Raw genomic sequence first — 10,310 nt, 5'->3', positions numbered from 1 at the left:
GATCAGTATTTAGAAGGTTGTTGGTTCGATCCCCAGCTTCTCCAGTCTGAAGTGTCCGTGTGTGAGATTATGATCAGTGCCGACAGTGTGAACATGTAGAAGCATTGTGTGACTCGTACTTTAAATCACTTTGTCTTTGCATCAACGTCCCCACACACCTGTCCCTGCCTACTTCCTGCCCCTGCGTTTACGACCAGGAAACCCTATGGTACGGTTTATTAGACCAACAACTCACGTTAGAGTTGCACTGAATTTGAGTTTCCAGGGTTTGTGTCCCATCGTCCACCTTCCAAGTTCCAATCTGTTGAAAAACAAACTCACACACCAACGGACAGAGGTGAAAATATAACCTCCTTGTCTGTGTGTGTGTGTCTGTGTGTGTGTCAGTCATTGTGTTGAGCAGATGAGGTGAGCTCGGGGTGCGTTTGGTTTTGGAGGTGAAGGTGACTGACCAACAAGGTTCCAGCAGCTGCTATAAATAGACTCATCTGTTTGCATAAAGACGACACCGTGGCCCACTTACACACAAAGACACACACACACACACACACTGGACAATCATGTTGCTCAATCAGTGATCAGTGTTTCATCAGACTGTCACACACTCACAGGACGGGTTTGGTTCAAGTCCGAGGACTCGACCCACGACTGACACACTTTGATCCAAATTCGGGAGATTAAACTGAAACTGACTTTTTCACTTTTCAACTTGTTCATTCGTGTGTGTGTGTGTTCGTGTGTGTGTGTGTGTGTGTGTGTGTGTGTGTGTGTGTGTGTGTGTGTGTGTGTGTGTGTGTGTGTGTGTGTGTGTGTGTGTGTGTGTGTGTGTGTGTGTGTGTGTGTGTGTGTGTTTTCACCAAACTTGTGGATATTTCTCTGGGAATGTATCGTAACTTTGGAAGCTGATTGGTCGATTGTCTCCACCAACCAGCACAGTTTCAGTCTACATCTTTTCCAGGCTCATATGAAGTCAGTTTGACCTTTGACCTCTTATCAGTTTATCTTTTACAGAAATTCTTCACAATGTTCCTGAGATATCGAGGTCATAAGAATGAGACTTTTTACACTATTAGCCTCAGTGGCGTCCATGTTGCTGTTGCCTAGCAGCGATGTGCTCACAGCCGAACGCAAAGTTCACCGTGAACTCTCCATGTCGCAGCGTCTGAGTTCTAAATCCTGACTCTGCAGCTAAAGGCCGATTTTTCACTGAACTGTGGTGGCAGCGGCAGCGACTCCTGAATAAACACAACGCTTCATGTGGCGTGAGGTCATGATTGTTGAACTATTACAGGAGAAGCTCCAGTGCAGCGCTCTGAGATTTATTTGAAATATTGAACCTGGTCCGTGTTGACAGACCAAACAGACGAGCTGAGGTTTGTCAACAGGACTATTTCCAGAGGCGTCGGACTTCTGCACTTTGGCCTCGATGTAAAGACGGCAGACGGACACAGGAGGACAGACTGTCGGCTGCTCGCGTACAGAAAAACAAATAAACACGTCCTCTCTGCGTAGAGAGAAAAATGTGAGTCTGGACCAGAATCGACCTCAGGGTCCACAGCGACAACGTGTTGGTGACGTCAGGCTTTTATCTTCTTAACGTGACTACATCAGTTTTACTGGTGAAAAATTCATCGGCATTAAACTCCTAGAACGTAACTTTCTGCCACTCGGGGTCAGTTTGACGATGCAGGGAGCAGGAAGCAGGGAGAAGGAAGCAGGAAGCAGGGAGAAGGAAGCAGGGAGAAGGGAGAAGGAAGCAGGGAGAATGGAGAAGGAAGCAGGGAGAATGGAGAAGGAAGCAGGGAGAATGGAGAAGGAAGCAGGAAGGAAGCAGGGAGAAGGAAGCAGGGAGAATGGAGAAGGAAGCAGGGAGAAGGAAGAAGGGAGAAGGAAGCAGGGAGAATGGAGAAGGAAGCAGGGAGAAGGGAGCAGGGAGAAGGGAGAAGGAAGCAGGGAGAAGGAAGCAGGGAGCAGGGGAGTTGTTGGTGTCAGGTTCTCCTGGTTTGGATTCTTCACAAACTGACTTGATGTCATAAGATGATAAAATAACAAAACGTCTTTATCCTCATCAGATTTGTGTTTACTTGTCGAGGCAAAGCTTTATGTCGTCAGCGGTGCGTAAAATATACAACTTAAAAAAACAATGAAAAGAATTTAAGAAGTTTAACTTCATATTTATTTCAGTTTCACAAAAACAAGCAGCGACAGTTTGATCTCACCTCCTCCATCTGCTCCACGATGTTTGGATCAAATCACTGAATTGTTTTCTAATGAGTCGACAGAAACTTTGTGATTCACCCATAAATTACTTTATTATTAAATCTGATAAAGATGCATCGTTTTACTCAAGGACCACTTAGTATCTTCATCCACAGGTTTCAATCACATCACAAACATGAAAAATACACCTGAGAATCATGACATCACACCTGAGCCACTGGTGAAAGACAGCTGGTTGTTTTGAATCATGAACAGTCACCTGTAAATGAGTTTAGTCAGAAGGTAAAAGTGGAGTCAGCAGTTTAGATTTAATCAGACTGAGTCTCTGCAGGTTCAGAACAAACACAATCAGTTCTTCTTGATGAAGATGATGAAGACTGTCTCCAGCTGTGACTCTCTCCTGTACCTTGCTGAAAAGAACGAGACATTTTCTACGACTGGGCCAAACTTCTTGTAAATTATCTTTTTTCATAAAACTTTTACAAACGAATCCTTCTCAGCAGAGACACTGTGTCGTTGAGTGAGTCCGTGTCCACTGACGCTCAGGACATCCACCAGGTCGTTGACACGGACGTGTCCTGATTGTGGTCGCACACAATTCAGAGGCAGCAAAGACTCTGTTGTTTGTGTCCAGAAAGTCTGAGTTGTGTTGTTGCTCTTCAGAGCTTTGGTTCAGAGGTTTGTGGAGAAAGTTGAGGTTTAGAAAAGACACAGGTGATGATCACTGGATCTTCTCACTGTGACACACTGATGACAAAAGACTCACAACACAACACAGAACTTCACATGTGATGTGGAAACAGCAGCTGCACATCAACGAGTTTCTTTCCGCACTTGGGGTGGATGGAGAGGTTTTACGCACGGATGGAGAGGTTTTACGCACGGCGCACACACCGCTCAGATAGCGTGAAAAGCGGCGCTGACAAAGGCCGTGGTTCCGGGCAGGCAGCGGTACCGGAGGCTGTAGTTCTGCCCCTGGTTGTTGTCCCAGAACTCCCCGTCCTCGCTCTTCAGGTACAGGGCGAAGTGCACGGCCGAGCTGGGGTCCATGAAGGGCGGCGTGTACACGGTGAAGGAGAAGCGCTCTCCCACAATGCCCGGCTCTTCCGCGGCCACAGCCAGAGCCTGCGCGTCCACGCAGGACAGCCAGTCGTTGAAGGTGTACCGGACCCCGACCTCTCTGCCGGAGCAGCCGCTGAAGACCCGGATCTGCCCACGCACGTCGAACTGAGTGATGGTGATTTTCTCCAGACAGACGCGGAGCCGCTGGACTCTGCGCTCCGGGTCCCGCGGCTCCGGGAAGCAGGCGACCAGTCGGTCCGAGACCAGGCTGGACTTGAAGCTTTGGCACAGGTCGCTGAGCAGCTCCTGCTGCGGCGGGGGGAAGCTCCGGTACCGGGACAGGACTTTACTGGGGACCTGCGGCTCCTCCAGCGAGCTGAAGTGCTTCACACTGGCCAGGTTCAGACCCATGGAGTCGGCGAACTTCACCCGCTTCCTCCCGTTGCTCCCGGAGACCTCCTCCAGGAGCGCGGCCGGGTACGCGGGCAGGGACTTGGCTCTCCTCCGGTCCCTCATGAACCTCTCGAGCTGAGAAGCGTCCAGCTCGTCGTCCAGATCTTCCTCCTCCTCCTCCTCCTCCTCGTCCTCCTGCTCCTGCTCCTGCTCCTGCTCCTGCTCCTGCTCCTGCTCCTCCAGGCCGTTCTCCCTGGTCTCCCCCGGGGAGGGAGACTCTCCCCCGGTGAGGGGCGGTGAGCGGGACATGTGTGCCCGGCAGCCCAGACTCCAGACCGGTCAGGAGGAGCTGAGTAACCTGGGGTCCCGCTGCAGGGCCGCTTCTATAGGGCACCCCCCCCCCCCCCCCACCCCCCAGGACAGCGTGGGGCTGACGCGCACTGTCACCAGACACAATCACGCGCACTGTCACGTAGGAAACATCAACCTTCAGCTGTTCGTGCGTAACAGCACGGACACGGTTTATTATGATAACAATAACAATACTAATAAACAATAACTACTGTTATCATTTAGATTTGTTTATAAAACCTCCGTGATGTGTTTCACAGACACACACACATCACGTGTTAAAACTGATTTTTATGTCACGAGTATTATAATAAAAATAAACATTCAAATAGAATAAAGCCAAATAAAACCTAATGAAATCCAATCTGTATTTAAGTGTCGGTCTGTCAGTCATCGTGTTGTGTAACAGCAGGGTCCACGTGGGTCCAACAAAGTGCGTCACACAGCGTCAAGTAAACAAGCACGCGACGTCATCGCCACCGCTGACGTCACGCCGAAGTTTCCTGTCGTGCGGTGAAAATTAAAACTTTAATGTGCACGTGAATCCTCCCGGTTCACCAGCAGGTGGCAGCGTTGGCTCTTTATCACTGACTCCTCCAGTTTATTCATGTGGTGGAAAATAAACCCGAGTTTATACTTCACTGCAAGTACTCAGGTACTTTTACTCAGGTACCCGAGTACACGGAAGTGCTTATGTAGGACAGAAGTAATCAGGTAAAAAGTAATCAAGTAGGACAAAAGTTCTTTGACGTTGAGCAGAAACTTCAAAGAAACGTCAACGATTCGTTTTTTGCTGTAATAAGTTTTATTTTCTTTTATAAACTTTTACATCAGATGAACGTTTGTTTCCTCATTGACTCTGGATCCGTTTAAACAGTTGAAACAGTTTCTGATCCTGAGTCTGTGAATGTCCAGTGGATCATTGACTTAAAGCTCATCAGCATACACTTCCCAGCATGCACTGCACCAAGGCTCAAGCACCCACACGCTGGAGACGAGCAGGGATTTAAATTACTTTACTTCTGATTGTGTAAATCAAAACGTGAAAATGAAAGTGAAACTTTTCTGAATCATCAATGTTCGATTTTTCTGTTTTAATGATTAAACTCAGATGAAACTGTGTGAATCAAACTCTGACATTAAAGTTCTGCCTCAGGTTTTACTGTATTTCTCCACTTCTCGTATTGATTATAAATTAATATAAATGAACAATCAGCTTCAGTCTGAAGTCAAACCACCGAATGCGTCTGCAGAGGAAATTACGTTACGATCGAAGATACCAAGATAATTTGAAACATGATTCTAAAGTTTTTTCTGTTTTGATGCAGAAACGTTTGAAATAAATCAAAGTTTCAGCTGAAATTTAAAAAGCAGGAACAAGCGGATGAAACAAAAAACTTTAGCTGATGTTCTGAAATTAAACTATAACTTTTCTGGAGTTTAAAATTCTTCTTTAACTTCAATATATTCATGTAAAGGGACTCAGTGGTGCCCCCTGCTGGCAAACTCCGTGTCCCTTTAGAAGAAGCGTGTGTGGGCAGGGCCTCGATTCCAACTGGACAAAACGGTGGCGTTTGTATCAGAGATCTTTTGGCTTCATTTCTGGACAATGGGCAGTTGAAACGTGTCGGCCATCTTTATTAACAGTCACCGATTATTTTCTTTCTGCGAGCAACTGAAGATGAAAAGTTATTTTAAACCCGAGTCAGTGAATCGTGGCTTTGGTCCGATTCCAGTTACCAGGGCAGAGACGTCAGGGTGGATAACTTCAGTCACATGACTGCTGCGTGATGACCTCATGATGACCTCATGATGACCTCATGATGCTCTGATTCACACACTCGTTTACATTCAGCTACAAAGATTCAAAAAGATACAACTTCTCATACATCCGCTGCATTTCTACAAGATTTTATAAAACATCCATATTTCACAGTGTGACGGTAAATTCAACAACGTGCATGACTTCATTAGCATAATGCCGCATGATTGGTTGGTTAAATAGCATGGAAATGAATTGTGGGTAGTGTAGGACGGACAGAGGCACAGCTGCATCTCTGATGATGTCACTCGCTGGTTAAGATGCGGTACATCAGCGTGACAATGGCCGCCACCAGACACGGAATCAACCAGCTAGACCACCAGCTGCAAGACAGACAACTAGTTAAACATGTGACTGATAAACCAGCTGCAAGACAGACAACTAGTTAAACATGTAACTGATTAAACCAGCTGCAAGACAGACAACTAGTTAAACATGTGACTGATTAAACCAGCTGCAAGATAGACAACTAGTTAAACATGTGACTGATTAAACCAGCTGTGAGACAGACAACTAGTTAAACATGTGACTGATTAAACCAGCTGTGAGACAGACAACTAGTTAAACATGTAACTGATTAAACCAGCTGTGAGACAGACAACTAGTTAAACATGTAACTGATAAACCAGCTGTGAGACAGACAACTAGTTAAACATGTATGACTGATTAAACCAGCTGTGAGACAGACAACTAGGTAAACATGTGACTGATAAACCAGCTGTGAGACAGACAACTAGTTAAACATGTAACTGATAAACCAGCTGTGAGACAGACAACTAGTTAAACATGTGACTGATTAAACCAGCTGTGAGACAGACAACTAGGTAAACATGTGACTGATAATAATGTAGATTTCACGTAAATAACACCAATCTGAAGACCCTTACATGTGTGTGTGTGTGTGTGTGTGTGTGTGTGTGTGTGTGTGTGTACCTGGTCTGGTCCTTCACAGTGGTCACCAGTGTTTCCTGTAACACACACATCATCAGACTCGGGGGTCAGAGGTCACATCATGTAACATCTGTATTGAACAGAGATGAGGTCGTTCACGTTACTCACCTCCGGTTGGACGAGCTTCTCTCTGTCGTCCTGCAGACAAACACATGGAGACAATTATTTTACATCATCATCATCATCATCATCACACACACACACGCACACACACACGCACACACACACACACACACACACACACTGACCGGGTGCAGCTCTCCTATCACCATGCTGCTCGCCATCTCTCGGGCGTCGCTGGAGTGTCCGATGTCCTCGAAGCTCTCGGTGGCGTCTCCTCCCGCCTGCTCCCTCAGCACCTCCTCTCCCCCGGGGTGCTGAGGAGAAAAACTGGTTTTAAAACTCAGCCGCCGTGTTTCCAGCGTCACGGACGTGTGGCTCGCAGCGCGCCGCTCACGGGTCAACGTCACGATTAGAAGACGACAAAGTGAAACGTCCTGTTTCCTTTAAACGTGGATTTCACTGAGTTTGAACCTTGTTGGAAACATTTTGGATGATGAGTCAACAGAATATTAAACAGACGTCATAGTCGTTTTTAACAGTTACATCTTATATTTGTAAAATCCACTTCAGAAAACTCTTTATTATTTTCCTACACAAACACACATGATACAGAGCTGATGGAGATGGTGGCTGATTCAATCATAAAGTTAAAGAGAAGTTAAATGAATTAAGCTGAAGTTTAAGATACATTTTAAGAATTGAGGTAAAGTTAAAGTAAAGTTAAAGTGAAGTTAAAGTAAAGTTAAAGTGAAGTTAAAGTAAAGTTAAAGTAAAGTTAAAGTAAAGTTAAAGTGAAGTTAAAGTTAAAGTGAAGTTAAAGTAAAGTTAAAGTTAAAGTTAAGATAAAGTTAAAGTTAAAGTTAAGTTAAAGTTAAAGTGAAGTTAAAGTGAAGTTAAAGTTAAGTAAAGTTAAAGTAAAGTTAAAGTGAAGTTAAAGTGAAGTTAAAGTAAAGTTAAGAAGTTAAAGTAAAGTTAAAGTAAATTAAGTGAAAAAGTAAAGTTAAAGTTAAGGTAAGTTAAAGTAAAGTTAAAGTTAAAGTGAAGAAGTAAAGTTAAAGTTAAGTAGTAAAGTTAAAGTAAAGTTAACGTGAAGTTAAAGAGAAAGTTAAGAAGATAAAGTAAAGTTAAAGTAAAGTTAAAAGTAAGTTAAAGTAAAGTTAAAGTGAAGTTAAAGTAAAGTTAACGTGAAGTTAAAGTGCAGAATCCTGCTTCACGTCTCAGAGTAAATAAGAATCAGTTAAAACAGTTTGATGAGTTTCCATGAATATGGGTGTTTGCTCATTAACTGAGGGTTAATGACTCTTCGAACTCTTCCACAGGTTAAAGAGTTAAAAACATGAAGTTTCCTCAGTTCACCTCAAACCTCCCGTGAAACGTGACTCAGAGATCCACGGGATCTCCGGAGTCTCGTTCTGATTAAGAGCACGAGGCCGAAGCGTCCGGCTCGTCTGTCCTCGAGTGAAAACACACGGACGCTCGACAACCTGCGGCCACAGCTTCTCCGGCACTGACCTCAGACACACAGGTAACTATTGGACAAGTCGCCCGCACCGTGAACCATGAGCAGCATAACACCGGCGGCAATAAAAGGCCCCGATCATCTGGACTGGTCAAAGGTCAAAGGTCAGGCGGCTAAAAGAAAACAGCTGAAAAGAAAAGGTTTCCTCCGGAGAAACGTGAAGTTTGTGGACAGGAAAGAAAACGTGTTTCTTCTAATGATTGAAGGAATATGAATCTGAGTCTGAAGACGAGTTTCTCTTTAATAAGCATCAAACGATCTTTTCAGGAACGTTTCTGAAGTGACGACGTCGTGAAACCTTCAACTCATCAATACAAAGTATTAATCACGAAGATGTTTGAGAAAAGACAGAAACCTTGAGTGACTCAATCGTACTTTTCAGTTTTTTTCTTTTACCCGTGAAATAGATTTTATTAATAATCTCAACAGGAACTGATGATTTATGTGTTTTTATCATATTCACTAAATTATTACAAGTGAATAACAATTAATAAAATAAAAGCTTATTTTTCCTGAGATGATTCAGTGAATAAATATAATAATACAAATATAAAACTGATTCTGTCGTATTAATAGAAAATGCTGCAGATCATCATATCATATTATCGTTATTGATCATTTATAAATAATAAAATTCTTTTAAATTAATCTGATATATGTTGTGAAGTAAAGGTGACAAGTATCTGTGTGTGTGAGTGTGTAGTGTGTAGTGTGTGTCTCTGTATGTGAGTGTATGTGTGTAAGTGTATCTCTGTGCTGTGTCTCAGTGTGTGTTGTGTAGTTTAGTGTGTCTCTCTGTGTATTGTCTCATTGTGTGTTGTGTTGTGTAGTGTGTCTCTGTGTGTTGTGTAGTGTATGTGTGTAGTGTGTCTCTGTGAGTTGTGTTGTGTAGTGTGCGTCTCTCAACTCCTCCAGGAACTTGGTGACATCTTAGACTTTGTGGTGAATAGTTCTGCTGCTGGATCTCTGTGTGTAGCGTTGTGTAGTGTGTCTCTGTGTGTAGTGTTGTGTAGTGTGTCTCTGTGTGTTGTGTATTGTTGTGTAGTGTGTGTCTGTGTGTTGTGTAGTGTTGTGTAGTGTGTCTCTGTGTGTTGTGTGTGTTGTGTAGTGTGTCTCTGTGTGTTGTGTATTGTTGTGTAGTGTGTGTCTGTGTGTTGTGTAGTGTTGTGTAGTGTGTCTCTGTGTGTTGTGTAGTGGTGTGTGTCTGTGTGTTGTGTAGTGTTGTGTAGTGTGTGTAGTGTGTCTCTGTGTGTTGTGTAGTGTTGTGTAGTGTGTGTAGTGTGTCTCTGTGTGTTGTGTATTGTTGTGTTCTGTGTGTAGTGTGTCACCTCCTCCAGGAACTTGGTGACATCGTAGACTTTGTGTTGAATGATGATCCATGTGGATTTGAAGGAGTTCTGCTCCTGGATCTCCGACAGCCGGAAGAGCCGCTCTCCCCCCGGACTCCGCTGCTGCTGCTCCCCCATGAGTGAGGCCTCTCGGTCGGACAGGTCGGGCTCTTCTCCTCGGTGCTTCTGGGATCCAGACCGCGGACTAACACTCCGGCATTGAACCCAGTTCCTCCGACAAGGCGTCACATCACTACTGTCAACCACCCGCTGAGCACACAGCACTTCCGCCCTCTGCTTTCACAATAAAACACCCCCCGCTCATCTGCTCCATACAGAAAGGAGCAGAGACTCTTCAGCCGAGGGGAAAAACTCCAAACTCTTTATTTGAGTCTCGTGAAAGTTCCATCTTCTGGTTCTGTATTATCTGGTGTCGTCATCGTGGGCTTGTTGTACAGTAAGTCGGTATTCTGCACGTTCAAGAAAAACAACACTTTACTTTGAAAGGCTACCGTCTGATTTCCGGTTAGACCGTGTTATTTCCGACGCTTTTCAAATTTTTTCGATTTCTCATATCCTAGCACGTTAACAAACCCCGCCC

At 44.5% G+C, this 10,310-nt stretch overlaps 2 protein-coding genes across 2 annotated transcripts; both read right to left on the bottom strand.

The window, feature by feature from the left end:
• Positions 1 to 2,293: 2,293 nt before the first annotated feature.
• Positions 2,294 to 4,064, bottom strand: ppp1r3g (protein phosphatase 1 regulatory subunit 3G). The gene has a single exon (XM_035142799.2). It carries the CDS (start codon positions 3,982 to 3,984, stop codon positions 3,118 to 3,120), a length of 867 nt encoding a protein of 288 aa, XP_034998690.2. The 5' UTR covers positions 3,985 to 4,064; the 3' UTR covers positions 2,294 to 3,117.
• A 748-nt stretch (positions 4,065 to 4,812) lies between these two features.
• On the bottom strand, positions 4,813 to 9,987 carry LOC118098718 (cytochrome b5). Its single transcript, XM_035142800.2, has 5 exons — positions 9,710 to 9,987; positions 7,048 to 7,176; positions 6,908 to 6,937; positions 6,782 to 6,816; positions 4,813 to 6,171 (listed from the first exon to the last, which is right to left on the bottom strand). Exons 1-5 carry the CDS (start codon positions 9,845 to 9,847, stop codon positions 6,093 to 6,095), a joined length of 411 nt encoding a protein of 136 aa, XP_034998691.1. The 5' UTR covers positions 9,848 to 9,987; the 3' UTR covers positions 4,813 to 6,092.
• Positions 9,988 to 10,310: the final 323 nt, after the last annotated feature.

Source organism: Hippoglossus stenolepis, chromosome 19 (genome assembly GCF_022539355.2).
Source record: "Hippoglossus stenolepis isolate QCI-W04-F060 chromosome 19, HSTE1.2, whole genome shotgun sequence".
Taxonomy (NCBI): Eukaryota; Metazoa; Chordata; class Actinopteri; order Pleuronectiformes; family Pleuronectidae; genus Hippoglossus; species Hippoglossus stenolepis.
Note: the sequence above shows the minus strand (reverse complement) of the source record. Positions and strands in the feature narration are given on the sequence as shown.